This window comes from Balearica regulorum, chromosome 1 (assembly GCF_011004875.1).
Source record: "Balearica regulorum gibbericeps isolate bBalReg1 chromosome 1, bBalReg1.pri, whole genome shotgun sequence".
NCBI classification, from domain to species: Eukaryota; Metazoa; Chordata; class Aves; order Gruiformes; family Gruidae; genus Balearica; species Balearica regulorum.
In genome coordinates, this window is record NC_046184.1 from 100,144,663 (window position 1) to 100,172,639 (window position 27,977).

Below are 27,977 nucleotides of genomic sequence, written 5' to 3' on the forward strand. Positions count from 1 at the left end.
TAGGCACATTTCATAGGTTCAGCATTACCACATATCGGGCTTTGGAGGTCTGAGTGTCTATTTTCACACAGAGTTGTAGAACTTGAAAAAAGGTGGAGACGAAGAAAAATTATTTAGAGGGAATGAGGAAAAGTATTAACTCAGTACATCTAATTTACAGTAACTCAGTAGTTCTTTTTAATGTTTCTGTTTTCAGTGTCACGTTTTAAACCTGTGTTTTAAACTGTTCATTCTCTAAGCACGTTAATTTAAGAGAGAAGGTTGTTTTCTGCAGTTCTCTTATGTAGTGTAGCTGGTTTTCCTTAAATGTCACTGCAGCAGCTAGATGTTTAAATCTGCATTTGCAGATGGCAGCAAGCAACTGTGCATGCCAAGTACGGGTCCTTCTCCATTGTTTTGTAGCTCAGACCTTTTTGATCTCATTTCTATGGAGATCATCTCGCTGGAGATAGTATAAGGGAATTTTAAAAACTTTAAAAACTCTCTTTATTTTTACCATTCAGCTTGTTTCCATGGAGATGGATCTAAAAGATTGTCAGTAGCTTACAGTTGAAAGTGAGAATTCACTTGCAGATTTCAGCAGATGACTCCCAGCTGAGAACGGTGAATACTGATGACCAAAATGAGTAATAAACTCTCTTACAAAAATGACAAAATAGAAGAACCAATTAAAATATTAGGAAAAATTATCATCTGCTTCCTTTTTATTCTCATTGGGTTTAATAAATGTAATAAATATGGAAATGCTTACTTACTGTTCTTGGGTATGAGAGTTGCATGGACACACTTGTAACTTTCTCCATACTGGGCTTTTTTGATAACAGCAGTTGTATATAACAAACATAGTCCATCCCTTTTACTACTAGGGATCTGATCTGTTCCAAGTGGACACCTGTGGGTAATGAGGGATATATGTCAGAAAATCATATTGTTACAGGTTCACTGTATTTTCAAATGCCAGCCTACACTTTGTCTAAGTAGAAGTTGACAGCTACATTTCTGAAATTACCTAGCTCTCTGAAACCAATAGAGTAAACCAGACCTCTGTAGCATGAACTTTTATGTATTTTGTTCCTTGATTTAAAAAGGAAGTCTGTCTTCTGTTTCCAGATAGGTAATAAGACTTACTAACTGTTGAGGACTTGCCTTTACAGATGTCTTTTCTTAAGTAGTAGTCAAATGCAGAGTGAATGAAGTCAAGAGGTTTGGCTCCCCAATCTCTTATCTCCTGTTCTTTTTAGGCACTGCTTTTTCCTTCAGTTCTCTTGCTGCATGCAAAGCCAGTACTTATCCATACATGTTTTGCTTGACAGCAAAAGATTTGTGTAGTTTATTGAACCCAGGGGTCCCATTGTGTGCTTAATATTTAAAAGTATTGCGTGGTGAGTCTGCCACAACCACTCCTTATTCAGGCGTGAACTAAGATATGCTGGTGAGGTATGTTTAAATGCAGAACCTTTCATTTTTAGAGAATTATCCTTTAATTAAAAGGATGAGGAAGAAGGGGAGGGAACTGTCTAGCTTAGGATATAAATGCAGCAAAATTTGTAAGGGCAGATGGTCTTTTCCATCCCTTAAACTGCTGAGTAAGGGTATGGGCCTAAATAACCATTGTCCCTATGTTTTCCTTTAAATGAAATAAAATGTCAATAAAAAGAATCTTGAGCTGTGCAAGATGCTAAAACTGCTATCCTAGATTACCAAACTGCTGCTGGGATCAGTGCCTGAATAACTGTTATCTGAGATTAAGAACCCACTATTAGTTCATCAATCAGTGTGACAAGTTGTGGGAAAAGTCTTTCACTACATGGGAAGTTATCATAGGATCATAGAGTAGTTTGGGTTGGAAGAGACCTTTAAAGGTCATCTAGTCCAACCCCCCTGCAACAAGAAGGGACATCTTCAACTGGATCAGGTTGCTTAGAGACCTGTCCAACCTAACCTTGAACGTTTCCGGGGATGGGGCATCTACCACCTCCCTGGGCAACCTGTTCCAGTGTTTCACCACCCTCATTATGAGGGTTATCTAGATAGAAGCACATTATATAATAGGCATTTTCAACTGCTTGATATAATTACCCCTACTAATTGGAAAAGCTTCTTACAGCAAAGTTTGACATACAAATAAAATATTGTAATGAATCTTTCAGGCACAAGTAGGGCTGCTGCTAAACAGTGAGAATCTGCTTGCCTTGTCTCTAAGCAAATGGCACAACGGAGATTGCCGACATGGTGAAGAGCCTGCGGTGCAGATCTTTGTGGGGGAAAGATGTGCTGGTGCAGTGCCATGACTGCTCTCTGCTGCTGGAAGTCAGAGGAGCCATAGGGTTGACATGGGAGTAGGCAACTTTATGGTGCCGCCGCAGGGGGCTGGGAGGTGACAACAGGGTGAGGTCTCTGTCCTTTCTGTTCTGCGTTCCCCCCATAAATCCAATGTTGTGCATGGCTAGTACTGGGCAAATCATGCCAATCGTCAGTTTAACATCTCTTTTTCTTTAAGCAGCCCAATCTGACCTCAGTAAGGCCTTGCTTAACAGGCCGACCGTGGCTTAAAGATAATAGTCAAGTTTTAGAACTTGTTGAAATAACTCTGATGTCTTCAGGGAAACTGACTTCTTCCATCAGGCTGAAACTGGTCCACTGTGTTTACTTTTCTGTAGAATGGTATCACTAAGACATTTTCTTATCAGACAGCAGTGTGTTTAAAAATAACATAAAATATCTCCAATACAGTCTCTCTTTTTTGTAATGTTCATATAGCATTTGGTGATACAACCCACTGAATTGTAATAAATAGCTCTTGCTGATTTTGTAAGTCTGTAGCATTTGGTTTAAAATAAGAATAACAAAAAAGTGGGGAACACTGAAAACAGATTTCAGTAGTATATATAGCTAGTACAAGATTGAAATTAGGTAATTTGCTCTTTATAGTGTTCTCTGTACAGCTGTTAAATATTAGTGAATTTCTAAAATGAAACAGGCTGTAAAGTAGCTTGTAGAGATATGAAAACAACTGAGATTTTATCTAAAATTTCAGTGTGGTTTGTAGCTTGAATGTGACAAGTAATCTTAATCTTCTCTCCCTCCATCTTCAAATTCCATGTTCTTCTACTTCAGTGACGCTCCTCCTTTATGCCAAACGTGAAAGTAAAATGTAACCTCTTATCCACACTGCTCTTGATTACAGTGTTAAAATAGAATTTTGAAGTCTTTCCTCCAAACTGTTTTTGACAGTTCTTCATAAATCCTGGAACTCCAGTTGTGAGAATTAGCTTTATGCTGCTGCTGCTTCTATCAATATTATCAGAGGCTTACCTCATTTTGAAACAAATGTAATCAAAAATTTCAAAAGTAATGCACTGTGGTGGGATGCCAAGCAGCTCAGTTTGAAGGAAGTCTGAACTGTCAGCTTGTCCAGACCAGACAGCTTCTGCCAGCTTTGGTGCATGTCAGGTTAGGTATTCTGGGGGGACCTACCACGTTCTCTTGCTAACGTCACTAATAAGATACTTCTGTTTGTTCGCTTTTAAGATTTAAGCAAAGAATAGTTCTGCACAACTAAAATGTTTATAAATACTCGTCATTTGATTAATTGGGACCTGTAATATGAAATACACCTAAAAGAAAACTAGTGTGTATTTGATAAATTCTTTGGGTTTTTTGTTGTCTGCATTGAATTTAACTGTTGTTTTACCATTTTCTGGCTGTTTTTATCAGAAGAAAAATGCAACATTTATGTGAAATTAAAAGCAGATTGTATTTCTCCCAAGAAGAATGTGTCCTTGTCGGAGACTATCACAGATTGAGTTCTGTCGGACTTCTCAGCAAATTACATTGACATTTTGAGATGGTGGAATTCACCTCATTTGCACTCAATATCTGGGACTAGTAATTAAGAGCACATGCCAGAAAACTCATGGTTGTATTTATATGCGTACCTTATATAGTATGCCTCAGTACAGTGGCTAGATTGAAACATTAGATGTTAAAGTTTTTGGAAAATATTTTATTTGTATGATGATTAGACTGCTACTTTTGTTAAATATTTTTGCAAATGCCTTGTAACTGTTGTTGCCCAATGCATGAGTTCTTATAACTTGAGAGTTGTCAGCAGGCTATCTGGGAGCACAATGGAAGAGGACAGGCATGAAGCTTGCAAGGTCTGCTTTGAATGAACTAAAGCACTGTCTATATTTGATCAATCCATCTTATTTTATTCTTCTAAACCAGTTATTGAAGTGCTGAGCATCTACTTTCCTACAGAAGTAATAGATTTCTATTATTAACGACACGGTTAGCAGTGAACTTCAGGGCTTTAATTTCTAAGTTCAAATCATGGTATTGATTCAAAGTGACTATATAAATATTTCTGAAGAAATTCTCACAGTAGGGGGAGGATATGTTGGACTTTTTTATTTCCTTAATATTTTTAAGAGGCAGTAGTATGTTAAGGCTTTTTTTGCTCTAAGCTAGTTTACTCCAGTTCTGAAGAATACTCTCCATTTTTAAAACTACATTGTCATCCCAATTACTACTCTTTTATTCTAGGTTTGGTGTGGTGGGGATTTTCTTGTTTGGTTGGTTTTTTTGGTTTGTTTTTTGTGGTGGTTGGTGTGTTTGGTTTTTGTTTGTTTTTTTTTTGCTTGGGGTTTTTTGCTTTGGGGTCGATGATTTTTTTTTTTGTTGTTTTTTTGAGACCTCTCTAGAGCACGTAGCACATCTTCCTTTTAATGTAGTTTGGTACGCAAATAAATGCAGACAACGTTTTTGCGCTTCTGTTTGATTTTTTTTTTTTTGTTTGTTTGGTTTTGTGGTGGGTTTTTTTTCTTTAGCTACATTGTGGTTATATTTCTGTATAACACAAACTTGTGTAATAATGCTTAAAATTATATTATGTGTTTTATATGTGAAGAAAAAGGTGGTATGTCCTTGGCTCATGTAAGAGATATGGCAGGCAAAATAGGAATCAGTGGCTGAGAGACTTAGCTGCTTTGTTTTTTACAGAACCTCTTCTAATGAGGTTTTGAGGCTTGGAGCTATGGATTTTAGCACCATGAAAGTCACCTTTTCCTTTCTCAAAGCGAAGACCTACTTGGGGTATTGCATTGCTTGCTACAGGGTAGACTTGAATCATAGGCCAAATCACTTTGGGAGCAATGGCAGGAGAAGCCTTGTGGTAACTAGTACTCTATCACACAATTTTGACCAAATCTGAATTTGTTCTAGGCTTGCCATGAATGCTGAGGTAGCAGCTTTGCCCTTTCTGAATGCATAACCAAAAGCCCCTGGCTGTATAAGAATCTCTTGTGTCAGCAGGTGGTTGGCCAACTATTTGTCCTTGTCTGGCTATCACATAAGTAGTATGTTTTGTGATTCTTAAGATGGAGCCTTCAGGCTGGGTTATCACTCCTTGCTGTGATAGGAAGAATTCCCAAAAGTGATGGCCTGTAGAGGCCTTGATTTACCCTGTTTTTCTGCATAGCGCTCGGGTGCACGCTGCACTCACCAGGAATCCCAATTCTCTGATCGCACTTGCCATTCCTTTTTTCCCCATGAATTCCAGCCACCATTTAAACCCCAAAGTTTTCAGGCTCATTGAGCCACAGGTCGGTTGTTTTTTGCTTCTTCCACCATGATGGATCAGTTTACTCCTAAATAAGTGAACTTTTTTCTTCCATGTTGTGTGTTCGGTGGGGTTGTGGCATGTTATGCATGTGCACCTGTATGTAATTAATATAAAATTTTAAAATGCCATACAGTGAATTTACCAAAATAACTGCAAAGTTTGAGAAAGTTGATTGCTTTCTCAACTTGAAGCCTATGTATCTCCTTTGCAGGCAAATAATTTTAATTAAATGTGTTCATAACAAATGTATTCCATGTATACATTATTCATGTTCATAGTTTAGTATTTGGATGTTTCATAGCATTAAAACAATTAGTCTGGCATTTTGAGTGATCCTTATGAACACGTTTTTAGCTTATTTGATATGCCGGTTTACATCTAGAATGCCATAAGACAAAAACACATCTTAAAAGGCTGCACTAAGACTTCTGATGGGACACAATAGTTTTGGGTACAGAACCATAACTAGTTCTGTGTTTTCACAAGAATACATCCAAATCTAATGCTACATTGCTGTTAGGAGTGTTTAGTGGAAAGCTGACTCAATTTTATTGAAGCTATTTTGGAGATGTTGGTAATCCTTTAGAATAGCAGATTATGTAAAAAATCAGGCATTTGATAAGCCTTTCATATGTAGCATGTGGATAATTTTCCAATACTTATGTTTTTGACAGTTTCTATGTGGGGTTTTTCCATCAGAATTTGAGAATTTTAGTGCAGTTGATGTAGCATAAAACTAGGGAAGTGGAGAGGAAAAAAAATTCCTCCTTTACCTCTGAACTGTAAGGAAGAAAATTTATAAAGGAAACAAAAATGGCATGATGGCGGTGACATTTTATTTTTATTTCCTTTAAAAGAGGAAATAAGCTTAATACAGACCTGTGGAGCCAGAAATGTAACATTTCTAAATATACAGGTAAATGTTTCTACGGTGACTGTATGAACCATGACAACCTACACCAAACACCTCGGACCCACCAAACCAGCATGGCTGCATCCCAGCTGATGACTGCTGCGGGTGCCTGGCCAGTGCCTTGTGCCTGAGCTGTGGGAGTTGCTTGGAGGACTGCCAGAGGGCCAGCCCACTGGCATGCCAAACCGGACTGTTCTAGCAATTTTTTCAGCATAGATGATTGAATGACATGCCCAGGAATGTTCTTGGACTTAGTCATGTTTATTTAAAACAAATTAATTATTTATTTAAAGCAAATTTAATTATTTCCCTCTTTTACTGAGCTACATTATTTTTTAACTTTTTTTTTAATTAATAGAAATTTATTGTAAAGTTTTTGAAGTCTTGTACTCTTTTTGTAGTTGGCATCTGCTTCTAACTACTGTCTTTCTGCTAAACTTTAAGTAAATAATTATTCTTAGTTAAGTCATAAGTGCACATACACATGTGTATACGTGGCCTCTCTGTATATGCATACGTGAAATATATTTTTCTTAGTCGTCAAACAATTTTATTTTCTTTCCAGTGGGATGCCATAACTGAAATGGATGAACACAATCGTCCCATTCATACTTACCAGGTATGTAATGTGATGGAACCAAACCAAAACAACTGGCTTCGAACAAACTGGATCTCCCGTGATGCTGCACAGAAAATTTATGTGGAAATGAAGTTTACCCTGAGGGACTGCAACAGTATTCCATGGGTACTGGGAACCTGCAAGGAAACTTTCAATCTCTACTACATGGAGTCAGATGAGTCTCATGGAGTAAAATTCAAGCCAAACCAGTACACTAAAATTGATACTATTGCAGCTGATGAGAGTTTTACCCAGATGGACTTGGGTGACCGCATTCTTAAACTCAACACAGAAGTTCGTGAGGTTGGGCCAATAAACAAGAAAGGATTTTTTCTTGCTTTTCAGGACATTGGAGCATGCATTGCTTTGGTTTCAGTCCGTGTTTATTACAAAAAGTGCCCTTTCACGGTCCGTAATTTGGCTATGTTTCCTGATACTATTCCAAGGGTTGATTCTTCCTCTTTGGTGGAAGTAAGGGGCTCCTGCGTGAAGAGCGCTGAGGAACGTGATACTCCAAAATTGTATTGTGGAGCAGATGGGGATTGGCTTGTGCCTCTTGGACGATGTATCTGCAGTGTAGGATATGAAGAAGTGGATGGCTCCTGCCATGGTAAGAAAACATTGTTTGTTTGGGGTTTTTTTTTAAATATTTATTTTATTATTATTTTTAAAAAAGGTCTTATGATGTTATAGGCACAGCAAATAGCTTGTTGTATATTGAAAAGACTGCATCACGATTTCAAGGAATGCCTCTTGTCCAGAAATAAGCAAAGTTATTTGAAGTTATGATATTGTGGATTTCTAAGGAAACGTTTTGTTACTACAGATGACCTTCATTTTGTCTAACTGTAGGTGCCCAAAATGTACATGTGTATATGGATCAGCTAGTCACCTTGACTCCTGTAGTTACTGGAGATAAGTGCATGCTTTGGAGCCGGATTCATCTACCATGTTTTAGATATCTATCTCAAGATGATGTGAGCAGTGACTGAAAAAAAAAATCTCTTTTTTTTCCTCTATGTGCCTAAAAAGGGAATTTAGCCAATTAACTTGCACTGGCCTCTTTCCTGTAAGCATATAAAGATAGAGGGGATGAATTCACCTGAAGGGATAACGTCATTATCCATGCTTCTGTAAAACAATGGATTTTAAACTGCTCCATGAATAACGTGCACGTTAACGTAGTAGAAAATCGTTAGGTAGCGAGTTCAATTAGAGACGTTCGAGTCTGTGTTCAGAGATAATGCAAAAGGTTAAAATCAGGTGTGCTCAAAATGGTTTCATCACAATGTATAAGTAATGCTATACATCTAGTACTCTTTTTTAGAAAGACTAATGCACAAATGTAGTAAGACGTTGTTTGTGAAGCAAGTGTTAGTACATCAGTTAGTTGCTGAATGTTGCTTGCCACCTTCTTGTATATTAAGAATTGTCTATCTGAGGGTAGCTGTGCTTGGTGATTTCTCTTCAAGAATTTTGCAGAGAGCACACTCTGTTCTGGGATGTATAGAACAACATAGTGCTGCACCTTGTTGCTACAACAGCAAATTAAGGATGTTTTAAATGAAGGTTTCAACTTGGAGGTGATTACAAAGGTGATTTCTTCCCCTATCAGCCTCCCCCTTTCATAGGTAGGACAGTGAACACATGCAGGAACAAAAAGCATGTCTTCTGCACAATCTAAGTGTTGTTGTGGTTCACTAACCCTCTCTACTACTCTTTCAAGAGTGGTTGCATTTGTCAAACTTTGTGATTTTGTGGAAAAATTCAGATTACTTAAACTTTTGTGCTGTTTATAACATGAATACGTTGCTAAAACTCTGCAAATGCTGTGGTATACTTGAGCATAGCCCAAGTCTCTGAGCTTTTGTGGATTCAGTTTGAGACTACTGTCCATGGCGAATGCGCACGTTGAGACTTATTTTTCACCTGCCAGGACTGCTGGTTAGATAACAATCGCAAAAGGTGTGCATCTTTTCATACTGCGCACTTTCTTAGTGGTTTTGTTAGCTTCAGAAAGTGTTACTAAAGGATACGTGTACTTTGTGTGTTCTCTTCTACTGTACATAATAGTTGCACAATGACCTGAGAATAAGGTACTTCTTTCTGTGGTAATGATTGTCTCAGTAGCCACTGAGATACCAGTCTGCTTCGGTTCAACATCTGCTTTGTAGCAAAAGGGAAGAGAAAGAGTCCATACCCATAAATTACACAAGTGACCAGATATTTTGCTCAAGAGCTGCTCAGATTTGATGGTGTTAGGCAAGCTGCACCACAAACTTGGATAATAGAGCATTAAAAGAACACTATGTATTGTAATCAGAAAATGAAATTCACTTTGTATTCTGATCTTGCTGGCATTAATTATCAAAACATACTCATTGCAAAGATACAATTTTGACATTGCCATTCCTGGAAGCAAGTATAACTTTCTACATAAGGTCAAAAGGTTTCTCTCTTAATGGGATAAGGATTTTCTTCAAGACATTAACACTCAATGAATTCCTGTCCATTATGCAAGTGAGTCATACTCTAGAGCTGTACATGAGCAATATAACCAGCAACAAAAGCCCACAAAAAATGGCAGGAAACTTTTCTGCTATGCATTGACTCCTCTCGTTTATTCAGTTGGCAGTCCAGTCTGCTGCTGAACAGGTACCTCCTAAGTGAAATGGACTACCTAAGCCATGAGTGTTTGCATTTTCTTATCTATTTGCCCAAACAATAACAAATTACTATTTTAGAAAATTATAATCTAATAGAGCTTCCATATGTGTTTTGAAATAACTTTCATAGGTGTCTAATGTCCATTTAGTCATCTTCAGCTTTCTTTAAATGAGTACTGCATTTTCTGACTGTGTCTCAAAGTATGTTTGTCTTGTATTCCTTCATGAATGTCATGCCAAAGGCAAGCCCAAATGTATAAGATACTTTCAAAACTAAAAAGCGGCAATTTAATTTCACTAGTGCCCACTCTCCGGCTCTTGTGCTTAAACCGTGGGTTAGCAGGCTTGCTGTCAGGGCAGCCACCTTTCCCTTTGTGCCAAAGCCGCTGGTGGAGATGCGTGCTCGGGCAGCTGGGAATGCATTTTAGCAATGTGGCTGTTTAAGCATTGTGAACTGAACCGAGATCACTACCTGTGTTGACAACAATCTTTCAGACAGCCGTAACGTCCTATTTTGAGACTTTGCTGCTTGTCTGAGACGCAAGTCAGAAATTTAGACTTTAAAAGATTTGTCACTTGTCAATACATCCTGAACTAACTCTTTCATACTCATTAAGTCCTAAAATACCTGAACATTACAAACTTTCTAAGGGAAAATTTGAAAAATTTACATTTAGCTTCTTTTCATAGAGGCCGGGGGTGGGGAGAGGAGAAGCCGCTACATCTTACTCTGCCAAGAAGACCTGAAATGTATCTATACAATCTTTGTGTCTTCTAGGTCCCTCCCTGCAATCCCAGCCCAAAGACCTTTTCTCCCTCCCATTCCACTGCTGGAGTAGCAAATCTGAGTCTTGGAAGTATGTTTGATGCCATTCTCTCAGTGCTTCTTGTACGCGTACTCAAAACTGAGAACTATTTCTTTATTCTGCATGAAAATAACTTTCAAAACAATAATTTGCAATCTGTTCTGGCAAGTAATTGGGTGGTGGGCAATACTTTCTAATGCTTGAATATTTTATTTTCTTTTTCCTGCTTGCAAAGGGTGTCAAACTTTAAATTATACACCAGCACGTGGCTCAGTGGGGAATAAGCTCTTCATGGCAAATATGGCTTATCTGTGACAGAATTTTAAAAGTAAATTTCTGTTTTGATATTTGTGGAGATAAGCACTCAGTACTAGTAGTTCAGGAAGTACTAAATGGCATAAGCAATTATATTTTGCCTTTGTCATTGCTCACAGTTTCACAAAGCAGCAAGAATGGGAGTAAAAAAAGTCTTTGATTAGTTTTACCACTGCTGTTAAAATCATAGAGAAGCAAGTAAAGTAGATTTTGGCAGTTGAAAGTAACCTAACTGACAACATATCAATTATTTCAATATATGTCAGTCTTACATGTGTATCTCTTTGTCTGTGAATCTATCAACATTCCCTATCTGTTGTATTTGCTTTTGAAAGCATCATTTCAGAGTGAAAGTGTCTGAGAAGAATTCACAACTGGATTAAAATATCCATACTTATTAAATATATACCCCAATGTGTCTAGAACAGTTTAGAGATACAGTGATAGAGAATTTTTCATTTATTTGGGGACTGTCTTCCTTTTCTGAAGTCAGTGGGGAAAAAGTCACATTGATTGCAAGAAGTTCACAGTTATTTGTATGTACACGTGCATTTCTTAATGGCAGAACCTGAAAAAATATCATCTACTCTGAACTGATTGTGTAAATGATTTATTGCTTATTGATTTCAATATACTTTCATCATTTTTTTCCTCAAAATCCTGAAATAGCAGCATTCACGTGTTGTTTTGTTTCTTTAGGAACTGATAAATGAGTTAGTACCAATAATATGGCAATGCTAATCATAAATGGCTCTAATGTGAAGTGCTTGCTTTGCTAAATCATTGATAGCTGCCCCATTCACAAGTCATAGCATAGGAGGAGGAGATGCTGCACAGGATTCTAATAAACATCAATTAAAAGTAGCAAGTTCCATGTCATATATTCTCTGAATGTCAGTCCAAGGCAAGAATTGTGCTAAATTTAAACAAATGTGTAGTATATGCAGATTATATCAGGGGTTTGGGCAGGGGGTTTTTTTGCACAAAAAGAAACAAGCATGACAAGGAACACTATATAAACTTAATTAGAACAGTTCACTTCTTTTTAGGTATCATATGTTAATAACTGGATGACTGTTAACTGAAGCCTGATTATTTAATGATTTACCAAAAATTAGCTGAATTATCCAAGGTTAGCCATTAATTGGAGAGAAAAATTCAATTATATATAGCAAATACTAATTATTATAGTCAGAATTTACTTTAGAGCCTTAACCAATCAAACACAATGCAGAATTGTATTTTAACTGTAAAAAGTTGATTGTTCTTGAGGAATATTCTCAGGACACACACACCCCCCCCCCTCCTCCCTCCCCCGATGTTGTGTGGTATGGTTGAAGAAATTTTTAAAATGTAAAACAACAGACATTGACAGACTCTCCTGGTTTAATTAAAACAAATACAATAAGAAGTGGGAATGTAAAGTTCAAATTATTTGAACTTGAGTTGACTGAACAACACTTCCTAGGGATGCTAATGCCTACGCATTAGTACACATACTGCATGTTGAGCATTTGTGTAATTGAACAAACACTTCTTTCTGTTATTCATCACTCAAACTTGTGGTAATGTTTCAGTGTTAGGATTTCTGCCTTGGCAGCCTATCTTCAGCCATTTCATCTCGTTCAATTAAATATTCTCGTTTTGGAAATACGAGCTAACCCCATCCTCATATATGTACCTATAGCATGTCTTTGTTGGGAAACCGAGAAGTTAATGATGTGGTCATGCTTTAGCTACCTGTCTGCTGGCATGAAAACAGGAAAAGTAAAAAAAAAAAAAAAAAAAAAAAAGTTGGAACAGCAGGTTTCCTGATAGTTATATAGATACAATATTGTGTAAGGATCCTTTTGATTTTTCTCCCAGGTATTTATTTACTCATGAGACCTACTCTTCTTTGCCAGCCCATAGGCACTGAAGGAAGATCTGTAAAGGAAAAGCATAGAAAGATTTGGACTACAAAAACAGGGGCAAAATAAGTTTAAAATTAAACTTCTCTTTTTAAAAGAAAATCTTTCCACCACAGAGAGTCCCTCTGCAGCAGAGCTGGAACAACTCTCTTGCGCAGGAGTAGATCCCTGTGAGAAAGGGTGCAATTCCCCACCAACTCCATTGGATAACCAGAGGGGGGATTTTGTCAGGGAAGCTGAATGAGTGGAGGACTGAGATCCGCTGACTGTTCTTTCTCTGGTGTGAAATGGGACAGGTGTAGAAGGCCCAGGGACTTCGTGCAGCTACGTGGATGCATTAGCTGATACGATCTCTCTCCTAGACCACTGCAGGTGACTTTCCTGCAGACAGAACTTGCTTCAACACCCTTAAGTACCTTTATCCTTTCAAATATAGGGCAGACAAGTAGGAAGAGTCATAATACAAATTTAAAATTTAAATGAAGATTCAATTAAAATTTATTTTTTTATTTCCTTCTGAAATTGAAGCCTTTCAGTGTCCTCCATTTGATTTCAATTTCCTTCTTTCAATGGAAACCTCAGTTGAAACCTCATAGCGAGCCTACCTCAAGGATAGCAGTTGCAGTGCGCACATGCGGCAATGTTGTGCAGAAAGCCGGTGTCAACTTGTGAAGGAGCAGGAGGGGAGGCAGGTGGGAGCATGCGTGGAGGTAATGACAGAGAAGACATAAAGAAGGTTAGAAAGAGCGACCAGGCATGGTGATATACCCATCAGTATCAACTCCGTGGCTATTCTTCACCATTCTTTGTTTCTTCTGCACCATTACAGGGCATGTTTTGTTTAGCAGGCATCCGCTGATGACATCCTAGGGAGCCTGGAGGATGGGCAGGCTACAAAATTCACTGAATTCTTCCCCCTTCTTCAGTGTCGAAGAGCTGTATATTACGATCTTTTCTGCACTGATCTCCTCTGGAGCAAATTTAAATGTTTTTTTAAATATTTTCTGTGACTTACTGCCCAGTTACCAAAATTATTAAATAGTTATATTTTTTTCTTAGACAGCCATATCATTTATTGGAATTTATAGCAAATTCCTAAATACACAGGTGCTCTGGGAGTGGTTCAGACTTCTTTACTACGCTTAACAAATTATGGTTTATTTTACATCGTTTACGTGAGTTTGAAGAGCTTTAAATTTTAGTGTTTTCAATGGAAGTACTTAAGACCTTTGCGATTATTTGTGATGTGTATTTTCCATTGGAAAAAACCTACTCTTCAGCCTATGTAAGGCTACATGACATCTGTGAATGCACACTGCATATTTTAATTTGAGTTCTGAATATGGATAAGATGGCATTGTGGTTTGACATTTCCAAATTGAATTTTTAGGTTGAACCACTAAACAGAGATTTTTAGTGCAATCCAAGAACATGCATGAAACAATTAGGAATTTGTGGATAATCACAATTCTATAGGTAACAGTATAGAAAACCAATTGATAATGACTTGTTCAAAACTTCTGAATATAACTAATCACAGATAACTGCTAACGTACTGCAAAAATTTGACTTGATCTGAACTCAAGAACTGTGTACATTAGAAAAAAGAGTATATATTTACAATATATTAAATCGGGAGGGGGGGATGTTACCAACATTACTTAGTAGCACTTTTCATACATACTGTTTTTTATTCCTTAAATACCAGGTCATATGCTAAGCTATTTCATACTGTATCTCTCATTTGCACTACACTTTTTTCACTTGCACATGAAGAACCCTTTTGTCCTGAAGGCTTGTAATTAGTGTGGATTAAAAATAACATTGTTGTCTAGCTGAAGTAGGAGGGAAAGGATGTGTAGTAGACCATGCAAAATGAATGTGATATAATTTACTATGAGAAAGATGAATTTTTAGTGAGTTGGACCAGCCTGAAGAGATCTGACTTTGCCATATTCAATCACTTTGCCTCTTTCTCAATGGTTTTAGGTTAGTTCAACGGCTTTTAGGTTTCCTTTAAATTCTATGTTTGTGCCCTTTCTTATACATTGGGTACCAGGCTAGCTCCTGCAAAGCTTTCAAAGACAGGCATTTTGTGTGTATGTGTTTTGGTTTGGGTTCTTTTTAATCATAGTATTATGATATCTTCTTAGTGTCTTAACTGAGGAGATTTCTTAAGTTTGTTACTGAAATAAATGGGGTTTTTTTACTGCAGCAAAATGTTAGGAATGAAATAAGTACCTAAGAGCACCTGTTTTCAATCACTGCCTGGGTTAGCAGCCAGAAAAATCTCAATGCCATATAAATTCATGTTGTAGCTCAGATCCAATGCTTTTTACTTAATCTACAGACATCTGCAGATTTGTTCAGCCAGATATATTGTAACACAATAAATCTGATAAAACAGCTGAAAAGGGGTGCTGCTTCAGAAGTGAGAATTTAAAAACCAAGCAGAAAACCTTTTCAATTGATTTTTATGTAGCAAGGAAGTTATGCTGATACTAAATGAGCACAAGTTGTCTGCGCATTCTTGTCACATCTTACTGACTTGCATTAATTTTGAGCAAATAAGGAACCTTACAATAGCCACCATAACCTGGTTTCCAGTATATTTAATTGTAAAAATTCAAATTAAAGCCTTAATTTTTCTAACTGCATCCATAAATATTTTCCATATATAGGAAACTTATTTGCAAACTAAATTAATCCTAGGAAATTACTATTTTTCACTTTGATTCTGAAATGAGTATTGAAGTACAGTATTTAGTGTGAAACCTACTTTGGAACAAGGAAGCTGGCTTAGGTTAAATAGCAAATTTCAAACTGAAAAACTGTGCCTGTTTTCTGTTTGTACATGTAGACGTGACATTTTGGAAGCAAAAGCACACTGATTACTCGGATATTACTCAGAGGTTTTGTGTCGGTGTATACTGTTGGATATTGATCGTATCAGCTACCCTTGACAAACAGTAGACAAAAATTGTCAAAGGGACTGCAGTGATTGATTCTTTGTTTTTGTTGTATATGACTCGGTAATACAGCTGCATGATTTGACATTAGCAGTGGGCCATAGTAAATTACAGTTATTTATTCTTTCTCTGCTGGAAGAAGTACACTCCAGTGATGATCACATGCACAACCTTTAACACTACTGGAAACAAGTTCTTTCAAGTTTTATAAAATGCACATATAAATACAAATGTATTTGTGTATCTATTCAATTGTGTGTAGAATGAACACATTTTAAATTTGTTGTTTGATTTTCTTATTTTTTTAACTCGCTGTGCAGATTTTTCAGCAATTTTGATATCTTTCCCCCCCACCCTGTGCATTAGGCTCATGTGTGGCCCATCGCTCCACTGTAGGGTCGTTGGTGGGGCTATGTCCTAGGATTGTGACACAGGAGATTTGTGATAGTTTAGGTCCCAGACTCTCATGCTGTAGGTGTGAAGGGGCTGATGCATATAGCCTGGAAGCTTGCGAGGGACTCTTGTGCTGGTTTATATGTGTGAGTCACCCAGGTGCCAGAGTGGGGAAAAACGACAGAGTCTGTAGGTCTCATTCACACATCTCTTGTAAATCTTGTGTGCAGATGGATTTCCCTATATATGATAAGATGTTGTCTTCTAAAGATAACAACCTAGTCATAACTGATTTCTTGGTCAAGCCTTATATGTAGCTTGCCTGTCCCAAAATGGACTTTTGAAAATCTGGTATTAACAAATTCAGAAAGGTTTATTTGTCAGAAATAAGCAGATCCATACTAACATGCAAGTTCCTCTTGTATTGGTAAAAATGGGAATATCAGAAAGACACGCAGGTTGGACGCTATAGCATGGCAAGAGGTGAAGAAGGGAGGCATTAACTCTGTGCTACTGTCCTGTGTTCCTCACTGTGATGGGATGTCACATCCTAGAGACTAACAGAGACGGTCCCTCTCCATTCTTGGGTAATACAGCCTTTTCTTGCTTACCACATAAATTTTGTTCATGTTCTGGGAGTCAGTAGCTAAAGCTTGAGCTCAATCATTTCAGATTAATTTGACTTGGAAAATCTTCATTGCGCTTCACACATGATCAACCTTAATTGTTTGAACAATCAAATATATTGAACATAGGTGAGATCTGCTTGAGTGAAAACTGTGGCCTGCTGTATTTAATGGATGTAAATGTTCAGTGTTGGCTGCTTGTATCTTGTTACAGCCGTAGGAGGCTTTCCTCCAGCTGGAAGAGAAGTGTGATGGGGTTTTCTTATGGTTGAGTAGATTATCCTCAGTATGTAAGTTTCCTCAATATGCTGAAAAGTGTATGTCTTTATGAGCTCTGAAGAAGTCTCTTGTGGCAAGAACATGGAAGAGAGTAAAACCATAAAGGCCTAATAACATTTGTTCGGTACAAAATGTCTTGTGCTGGGCATTGAATTCATTGATAGCGGTGAAAGAGAAGTACTTTGTGAGGAAGCTGTGATTTACAAACTTTGCCACTAATTGGACAAAGGAACACTTTGACTGTGTGTACAGTGCAATTATGTAAAAAATCATGTCTTGGGGACTTCCACAGGCATATGTTGCAGTGAAGTAACAGTTCTGGCTTAATAAGGGTTTATTTTAGTTGTCTTTGTGGAAATTCAGTTTCTAGAATGTTTGCTTATCATTTGACATTTTGTGGTGGAGCCCTGAATAATAAAAAGTATAAGCTGAGAAAAAATTGAAGTCAGGGTGCTCAGTGAAAGTTTCCAAATTTTTACAATACAGTAGGCTGTTGATTTTTCTTTCTTTTTTTTTTTTTTTAATAATAGGAAGTTTCACTTATAACTACATAAAGTGTTAAGATTTGTATACTTATATAATGTTCAGAGAGTTCTGGCTCAAATTTTTTTTTATTTATTTGCTTTTTCTTTTTAAACAAGAAAGCTTGATTTTTCTCACACCTCTGAGCACAAGCACTTTAAATTTATACTTTGAAAAAATATAACATTTGAGAATATTATTATGATGATATAGATGATGTCCCTATGAGAACTCATAAAGTTGAGCTCCAAAATCTGAAGATAAACACCTGTACTTCCTCTGAGGCAGGTTATTAATGAGTAACACATTCACAAATAAACCGTAAAACACATTCTGTAATGGAACTGTTCCCACAGAGGTTACCCATCATTTTATTCAGTCAATTATTAAAGCATTTATGCTGAGAAATGTAATTTCAAAAGCAATCAATAAAAGGTTTTCTTTCGCATGATGTAGCCTGGGAATCACAAGCTGGAGTGAAGTAACTGCACAAAGACATTTCTGACAAAGTTTGTCCTGAATACGAAAGAACATGTATGAGTGTTTGAGAACTTGAACTGTATTTGCTTTTTGTAACTCTCAGTAAGAATGCAAGTGAGATGAGTTTTGCTTTAGCCAACTGACTTATCCTTTCCTCCTGAAATTTAGGCTTGAAAAAATATCAAAAGCAGTCATTTTACACAGCAAGATTGATATAAAGTCATTCTGTGTCATGGGCTAACTTAGATTTCAAGGGCAATAGTATTTAAAAGATTCTCAGAAATCACATACACACACCCTGCCTCCCCAGAATTTGTCATGTTAGAGGCATCATTTGAGTAAAGCAGTTCAGAGGTTACTTGCAAGCTTAAGCTCTTGCCAAATTAAAAAAAAAAAAAAAAAAAGGCAAATGCGATCCTGTTAATGCCAAGACTTGTGCCTGGCATCTTTGTATAAGAGGAAGGAAAACTCCCATGAAAGTTGAGGTGCCAGTTACAGAGACTTCTCTGTCCTCGGTAGTTTAGATGAGGGTTTGCACGACAATACTTCTTGAGGGGGCAGAAGTTTGACCGTGATCACAGCTCCTCTCTAAGCAAAACCTCATCCCTGACTGTGTATCACTTGCACTGCCGCTCGAGCGCAACGTGTCCTGGAGCTGCCGCAGGGCTGGAGAGCGAGGGCTGCACGTTGCTCCCCGACCTCTGTTGTGCAGGGAAAGCCCAACGCCTTCATCTTGATGGAGTTGCAAGTGACGGTCAGTTCTCTGGTGCGACTTACAGCGCTGATCCTGCAGCTTTCAAAAGCAGTGATGGAGATGGATGCCTTTGAGCTGCAGTGCTGTTTGAAGACTGTTGCAGGTCTGTTGGCAAGAAGATCCTCTGATCAGCAACTGGAACTTCAGATCAGCTGCTATATTACTCTTGGATGCCGCATTCTGAAAAGGAAACGGATTCTCTTGGATCTGTAGTGCCATAATGCTTTAGTGTCTTTAGTGCTTTACAGTCTTTTATGGGGAGCTGGAAGACCTGTACTGGGAATTGTGCTGGGCAGGCATCATCAAGTGCTCGCTTCCAGAACCATTTCACATGGCACCTGGTGGTAACATAAAAAGGAAATGCAGCTGAACATCTGAGACGGTTTAAAGATGCTGTTCTATTTTTTTAAACATCTGTCCCTGCTCTGACATATGTGATAATCTTACAAAGGTGATGTCGCTGGTACTTGTTTTACTGCTTTATTGCATTGTTGTTAGTGATTAGTGATCTACTTCTGTAGAATATTCCTGTTTGCTAGACATCTTGGTTCCCGTACCTGTGTACTCTGAACAAACATGGTTGTGCTTCCACCACTACTTCCAACTTGTTCTTTTGGTCTTACTGCTCTGTCAGCATCAGTCTTGATGGTGTTTATGTAACTATTTTGCTCTGTCTCTCTCAAATCTTCATATCTGTCTCAGCTCTCATCTCACATGGTTTAGATTTCTTCAAATAATCTCATTTAGATAGTCGAAAGACATACACAAGGCATTTTGTACAGTTCTATGCGATGTCATAACCAACATTTAAAATCAAACAAAAAAAAAAAAACCCAAAACATGACCTGAGGACAGAAAATTCCTAAAACTTATGAATCATAACTTTATATAAACAAGTGAATTGCATCCAAAGAGCTCATTTGCTGGGAAATCTTTGGAAGATTCTAGTGACAAGTTTACATGCATTTCCCAAAGGTCTTACTTTCATTCTCCTTTTAGGTAAGTCACTGGCAGAAGGTTTTCTGTTAAGAAGTTCAATGTTTTGTTGATTAAAAGATAAATACTTCCAAAGATAAATAGAACAAAAGAAATAGTCTGCATGCTGATCAGTGTGGGATTTGAAGAGTCAAACTGAATACAGTTAATATGCTTTATATGCACAACCTGTATTTTCAGTATGCCTGTTGAACAGGTATCTAGTTGTTTAGACTAAAACTTTCAGCAAGTTGGAATGTATTTTTGTTCCGTTTCTTCTGTATCAGCCCACTCTAACCAGCGGATGCATCTAAGGCACTTTCAGGCAAAAGATTGCATTTGATAGAGTGCATTTCTTCGCAATTTTTCCTATTGTTGTTTGGGTTGCCTCTTTGATTTCTTACAACCATTTTCTGCTACTCATGCCTTACTTTCCACTTGTTTTTATGTTTTTTAAAAATAATTATTAAATTAGTCCTTTAATATTCTGTACTATTAATAGTGTGCCAAGAAGTTGAGTTTTTAAAAAGGAAATAATTCATTTCTTGTTACTTGAGGGCTATGCATGTTTCTTTATTCTCTTACATACTTCTAAGACAAAAATGTTTTCTAAATGTAAAAATGTTTGACTTATCAGAATAAGAATAGGCTATTATATTGGTAGGGTTTTAAAAAATTATTATTACAAAGATAATCCACAAATTCTTGTTTCAACATCCAGATGGTAGGTTCCTGTGCTAAATGTCCAACTGCACAGGGTAGTTATGTGGGGTTTTGAAGGAACTTACGTGTTTATTAGGTGTGTAGTGTCTACAGCAAGGGTATGGAAGAAAACATAGCCTATGGAAATTAAAGGTAATTCTTATTGGTCGCTGTATATTACCTTTTCCCTACAGGTTTATACAGTTGATACAGTTATAATACAGTTTTTAAATGGTGCTGTTACAGCTGATGGTTCACAGCGACTTCTTAACCATCATTGGAATTAACATATCCTGACAGCACTTCAGCCGCAGTGAAAAGTGGCCCCGAGTTGCCCGTGGAGCCGCCTTCCACTGGAGGAGACCCACCCGCAGCCGTTCTCGTGGGAGCCTGTCTCCGCTGGTGGTGGTGGTGGTCTCCCATGTCTCGCTCCTTCTCTGAGACACCCACCACTGGTCTCCACTCCCTGCATTCCCTCACCAGCAGCTCAAGGACAGTCTGCCTCAGACCTCATCTCCAGACTGTTACCTGTCAGCCAGACCTCACCTGCCACGTGTCCGTCATGTTTGAGAGTTGCTGTAATCCAAGCAGTAATACATAGGTTTTCGTGATTGACATAGATCTAAAGGGCTAAATCAACAAACGTACTGTCTGACCCACCTCAGAATTGCATTCCCGTAGTATTTGAGTTGATATGATGCAAGTCCTTTTCTTGAAGAGTTTTGTGGGGTGGTTTTTTGGTTTGGTTTGGCTCCACTCTCCCCCTTAATTTTACTTTTGGGAGTCCCATCAAAATCACTGGAGAATATTCTGCAGGGAAGAATCTTGCATTCACAAGAGGTGCCTGACCTGGGGACGGTGGTCTTTTAAACAGTAATGTCTGTGAATCTTTCTATCCTGCAAAGAAAATATCTTGGCAAAAGAAGGTGATCCTTGGGAACCAACCCACTGCAGTAAGCTTGTGCTCTTCTAGCGATATGTCTGCTAACAGTAGAATAAATTATGTAAAATGGGTCTTGTACCTACCAGTGAGACATCTAACAGAGTCAAGGACTGCACTAGAAATGTCTGTCTTTAAAGAACCGTTGCTTCAAAGGGGTAATGATCAAAGCATGAATAAATTCCCAAAGGACATGGAAATGTATGCATAGAGAGATTATACTGCAAATGCTAACAATGACTGTTTAGTTATTTGGTATCTGGCTATTATATAATAATAGTTATGTATGTGAAATGTCTTAATTTTGCTGTGACAGCTTGACGGTATTCCCAGATGCTAAATATTTCAAAGCTTATCTTACATATATTCATAAACAAGATGAAAGTGTTAATTCTAATTAAAATGATGCACAGTTCAGTAGCAGCCCTAATAAAGTCCCTGTGGAACAGTAAATTTAATAGCAATGTATCTTCTATGCGGAGTCAGAATTTAGATTTCAATTTTACTGTAAACCAATCTTCAAGGAAGAACTGAGTAGTCAAGATAGAAAAAATGAAAATTCATATTCAGAAGTCACTTGAATACATACAGTATTTTACATACATCTTTGCGTATTGGCAGTTCAGGCAAGAAGGGGCGGGGTGAAGGGGGAACCAACCTTCCCAAAGTTAATGAGTATTCCAGTGTCCTGGAGTATTTATTTCACTTGGTGAATATGATCTTAATGGTCATATTTGCCATCATATTTGCTTGTTGCAACTTTGCAATTGTTCTAAAGCAGTATTTGAGAAACCACAATTTCTTAATGTAACATACTTTAATATTAAGCTATCGCGTTGTGGAGAAGCCTTATACAAGTGTATGTTCAAGATGCCTTCTTCACAGGGATAATGAGAATTTTAGTGTTGAATCATTGGTATATCACAGGCTGGAGTAATAGTTAAAGATGTAGAAGTATTTTTATTTGTAACTCAGAATAAATTTTCCACCACGTTTAACAGAAAACATAAAAGAAGCTACAAAGTCACACTGAGTCAGGAAGCAGTAAAGACCCTGAGGAGAGACCTAAGGGAATGCCTTGAAGACATGGTTGGTTTGTAGCATTTAGGATGCCAGTAAAGGCAAATCCCAGAGTAGAAAGATATGTACACTTTCTTTTCAAAATCAGAATGGGGAGTCTTTGACTCACAGTAAATGAATAATACATTTGATTACCTCTGCATGTACTTCTCTTTGTGAACTATGCATTGTTATCATTTTATGTATTTATCTCAGTTGTTTAAAATTATGCACACCATTACCATAATTAACAGGTCATGACAAACCATGCTAGTAAGAGGAATTTTGTGTTGTGAAGGAATTTGAGTGCAAAATATCTTTTTCAATTCTCAATAAAAATTTGGATTATCTTCAAAGGAAAACTCTAGGGGGAAATTTAGATTGATCAGAAGATTTTTTTTTTTCCCTTCTATATTATGCATTTTAAAATGCTTTCCTTAAGAATTTTGCATCATCAGTATATTTCATGTTTAAAAAAAAAATGTAGATTGTCACTGCAGTATAGAAAGTTCAAAACTCTCTTTTGACTGGCTTGTGGATATCTTTATATTGTTGGATCCTTTTAAAAAAAAAAAAAAAATTACCACCACCATGCAAAATGTTCCACTTACATCAGAAAATCATCTTCTAAAGACAAATTATTAATATCTTTTTCTGAAGGAGTTGTTAGGGTATTTTTTTTTAATTATTGTGTTTCATATATTGACTTTTGTGGGATATGCTGTTTTTATAACTAGATCAGGTGACTAAAATTTTTTAAATTAAATTTCCTGTGTGAAAGCTTTTAATGTTTGCTGAAATTCCAAAGTTTTAGTGAAAAGTCCCAAAATAAACAACTGTGTTTAACTGAAAAACAAATAAATGGGGACAGGAGAAGAGAAAGAAACCTTTTTACATCATTAATGTTCATAAGGAAATGGCCACAATGTTGACAAAGTCCTGCTACAGAGATTTTCTTATTTTATTTTTTTTTTAGTGCTCTGCACTGGTTGAGGTCTCTGAATGGCTCCTGGTCAGTCTGTGGGAGGCTGGCTGGGCGTCTCTTGCTGAACTTCACTAGACTTTCCGTTTGATGAATGGCTCAGCTTAGGTGAAAAGAAGGTTGTCATGAGTTTAGCACAGTATTCAGATTCATTGTATATATATAGTGCTAGTGCAAAATGCAGGTCGATGTGGTGTGTGTTATAGACTGTGGGAAGTCTGTTAGAGTGGAAGTAGAGCAACAGTTTCAGATTACTGCTATTCTCGACCTTCTCTTCTATGCAACTAATGTATCAGTGATTTATTAGTTATGGTGTCCCAATCTGTTGACCACCACCAAATTCTGCAATCATGTCTGTCAGTTGGTATTACCAAGTTTAGAATAAAAACCACAGGAGGAGGGAAGAAGCTATTCACGGTTGTTACAGCCAAGTGATTTTTAGACGAGTCTGAGCTTCAGAGAACTTGGCAAAACCTTACTCTTTGGTAGAGATTTTTCACCCTAGTCTGAATGAGATATAGATGCTCTGCCTGGGGGGGGGGGGGGGGGGGCGGGGGGGGGGCAGGGCGGGGTGTGTGTGGCAGGAATCGCACCCATAACCTAAGAAACTTGGTTTCAGAACTTTTGAAAGGGGAGAAAGAAGTTTGCTATCCTTGTTAACTCTGGATAGCTGCAAGTGTTACGATGGAGAGCAGCAGAGAACGCTAACACAGTTAAAAGAATGCAAACCTCTCTCCTACAGCTACATCACTATCAATTATACCATAGCGTAACAGAATAAGATAAATAGTGGTAATGGTGGAAAGGAATAGTGGGGTAAGGTATAATTTGTGTTATTTGATCACGACTAAAGATGATTCAAGAAATACTTTGTTGAAAGGTAGTCTTGGATAGGGAAAATGCTTTCTCACTTCTCTACTTTGTGTGGTGATGATTGGTAAACCGTGAGCTTTTATAGCTCTCTACAGTGAATAACTACAATGCAAAAATTGGTTATTGATGTATTAGTGGCTCTGAAACCTAGGCTTTAGTTTGATAGCAGGAGTGAGGTGGTATAAGGCTATATGACACAAAGTGAGTCTTTCAAGTAAGACATGCAATAGACCTGCAAATAAATTAAAGTATGTATATTCTGATCTATGGATTTTTAAGGATTGTTTAGAAATTTTAGTGGTAAACTGTAAACAAGACCAATTACATCTTGCAAAGTTTTTTCTGAAAAGCTAATTTTGAACAATCATTATAAGCTGAAGACTGTTCAGTACATGTTTCAAACTGGGAAAGCTGCAAAATCCAACGTGACTTTGTAGCTGAAATTAGTACACTATACATTTTCCAACTGTAAGATTAGTCATGTTTGCTATGGCAGCAAGAACATACCAACATACACCTAATCAAGAACAAACCCAGATGCCGACATGTGTGAAGTTTTTATTACAGGCACATTTTGGAGGGCTTTTTCTGTTTGCAGAGGACAAGAGTTGTGTGGCTAAATTTTTCTTGCTACTCGGGCTAGCAGCCTTCATTTTGTTGCCTCCTGTTACTGGAGATGGTTTTCTAATTAGGATGAACCTAAGGATAAGCCAACATCATTTAGCCAGGTCCTTTACTATTTGAACTTTTAAAACACCTTACTTGTTCTTTACCATTTAGGTTAGAGTTTAGGACCCAGTTTTGGATCCTACAACACTGATATATACACATAGAAATATTGTACACTAAATTCTGAATTTTCAGCATCGAGGCGTTTAATCATGAGCAGCTCTGAGTTATGAACCTGATGGGTTTTTTTAATTGTTTTGATGGTGGGGTGATGATGCAATTTAGGGATGGTGAGTGAAATTTTTGTAGTTTCGAGAGGACAATAGTGGCTAAATTTCATTAAGGTCATGCATATCAGTATCAAGTCAGTGGTTGACTAAGTAATTACAAGTGTGCAAAGTCAATCAGAAAAAATTCTAGTCATCAACTTTATAGCTGTTAAGCACTTGTATGGGCTCAGATTAGAGGGAGGACAACACTTACAGGGACCAGCAGGCACAACTGCCTTCATAATTCTCCATTAGTGTGATTTAATACTTATGCAGCAGTTCTTCATATAGTTTGGGGGGTTTTAAGTATAAATGAGCAAGATACAAAGCAAAGTTGTAGAGAAAATGCATTCTAACAGTTCAGGCCGTTTTATACTAATGATCTGACATTTACATGCTACTGAATTATCAAGAAATTTTTAAACTTAGAACTAACTTTGTGATGCATTTAAATCCGAAAAGCCATAACACAAACTACTGTAGAGAAACCTTCCATAAACCGAATTCTACCTCTAAAGGAAGAGGTGGCCTAACTAAATCAGAGTAAACTTTAAGACAACACACTCATGTTCCAGGTAGCTGTAACAATAGAAGTGATCACAATCTAAATCAAAAAATCTGTAAATAATTGTGGGATTGCTGTCTGGATATATTTTGTTTTAAAAATGTAGGTCATGCTAATCACCATAGCCTGGAGAGAAAAATAATCTTTTTTTTTCTTTACAGTAAACGTAAAAATGTTGTTTGCAAGCTGTCTGTGGATAAAAAAGCCTTCATAAAATACGTTGCCTAGTCTAATGATCCAAAACCAACCGCATCATTTTAAAAGGCAGCGTTGAGGTTGCTCTTACCCCATGAGTGTTGAATCAGAATAAATTTGTGTGACAATATTGTAAGGGAAAAAGATCCAAAGAGGAAACATTCTGTTGTACCATACCACTCTCGTGCCTGGATGGTACTAGTTTTGTACGTGTCTCCTAGTAATACGTTTGAGAAACCCGTATCCACAATGCGACGGACACATCTCCCTCCCCTCTTTGTGTACCGGCGCAGGTGTGGGGGGAACCAGGGCAGCCGCTGGGAGACGCTCCCCAGCAGATAGTGTCACGCTGTGGTCTTGTCCAGGTGTCTGCGCTAGCTGGCGTGTTGGGTGGGAATAGACATATTTGTCTGAACTATTCCTCCTACTCCTTGCCGTAATGGAGACATAAGGCGCTGAATCACAGTTCCCGCAGAAGGGGCTGGCGTGGGCGCAGCCACTCCTGCCGCCTGGGAGCAGCCTCGGCAAGAAGCCCTTCCTCACAGGAGCAGACCCAGGTTTTGTCTGGGAAAGAGTGGGAGGGAACTAGCGCATGTGACAGGGATGGCCAGGGGCCCAGAAGTGAGATGGGGAACTAAGTTATTTTTCAAGTGTCACCACAGTGCCTTTTATTCATCTACCAGTCGTTTTAGCCATCACCTCTTTCCCAGCGCTGCAGTGTCGGAGCAAGGTCTGCAAGTGCTGCAGCACCTGAAGTCTCTGCTGGTGTGTTCTGTCAGACCTGGCCGGTTAGCATCTCTGGTTCCAAAATCCCTGTAGCAGAGATTGTTAATTATTGTACTGACTCTTTTGCATGAAGTTACTTCTCTGTAGCTAGAAACTACTGCATTGTAAGTGTATTGTGAAAGCTGTAATTTCCTGATCAGAAAAAAAAAGTATTTTATCCACAGCATGGAAGCTGTAATTTAAAATGTTTGAAGTTTTGTTTGTTTGGTTTTCATGAAGTAGTATCTAGTCTTGTAGGAATAAATATAATATAATTTGTAAGGAGTAGCAAGCAATGGTGCAATCTACTGGAAAGTAATATTTACAGTTAGCAGAAAAGGAATTGTATATAATAATAATAATAAAAAAAAGGATTTTCTTTCAAGAGAAACCTGTAAAACTGTTATCTTTGTTTCTGTTTTATGGACTTTCCTACTCTTTAGGAATAAATTAGGCAAACCTGAAGGAAATGAAGGCACGGTAGCTGTATGACAGCCTATTGATTTTTTGACTAAATCCGACGTTAGTAATTTTTACAGTTGCCTGCATCCAAAAAAACCCACAGTGTAGTTACTAGAGAAGGCATGTAAATAATTGGTATTTGATTGGCTCTTTATACCTGTACCTTATCCCTTTTTGCCTAAATGTTAATAGCATCAGCAGAGCAATTTAACCTGAAATTCAAGGACAAAAGAACAATGAAACTTTTTCTGTTATTTCAGAAATGAGTAGTAGTAATATTAAAGATATTAATGTAGTGTTTATTTTTGGTTTTAACTTCCAGAACATCAGTACTTTTCCACATATATTCTCCTAGGTCTTCCTGCAGCTATCTTGTTTTCCATTTCTGAAGAGTGTGGGGTTGTGCTTTCTTGAGGGTTTTGTTTTCTTGGTTGGGTGTTTTTCATTTTGTTTTTCAAGAGGACTACAGCAGGAATATAAAACATGGGCATTCTGAGGAACAAAGGAATGGTTATAATAGCTGTCATTACTGAGAAAACTCCATGATAAAGCTATTAAAATAATAATAGGTAGCTCCTTTGTCTCAAAAAGGACTTGTAACTGAGAGAAATGCATGACCTCAATTCCACTGTGAACAATTAGA

At 37.6% G+C, this 27,977-nt stretch overlaps 1 protein-coding gene across 8 annotated transcripts in view; it reads left to right on the plus strand.

Annotated features, from left to right (window-relative positions):
- The window catches only part of EPHA6 (EPH receptor A6), a 511,564-nt gene that overhangs the window by 116,736 nt on the left and 366,851 nt on the right, over positions 1–27,977 (plus strand). For all 8 annotated transcript variants that reach the window (XM_075768276.1, XM_075768293.1, XM_075768260.1 and 5 more), the window contains one exon: positions 7,105–7,768. In XM_075768276.1, coding sequence (XP_075624391.1) covers positions 7,105–7,768 — 664 coding nt within the window. The remainder of the gene's footprint in view (positions 1–7,104; positions 7,769–27,977) is intronic.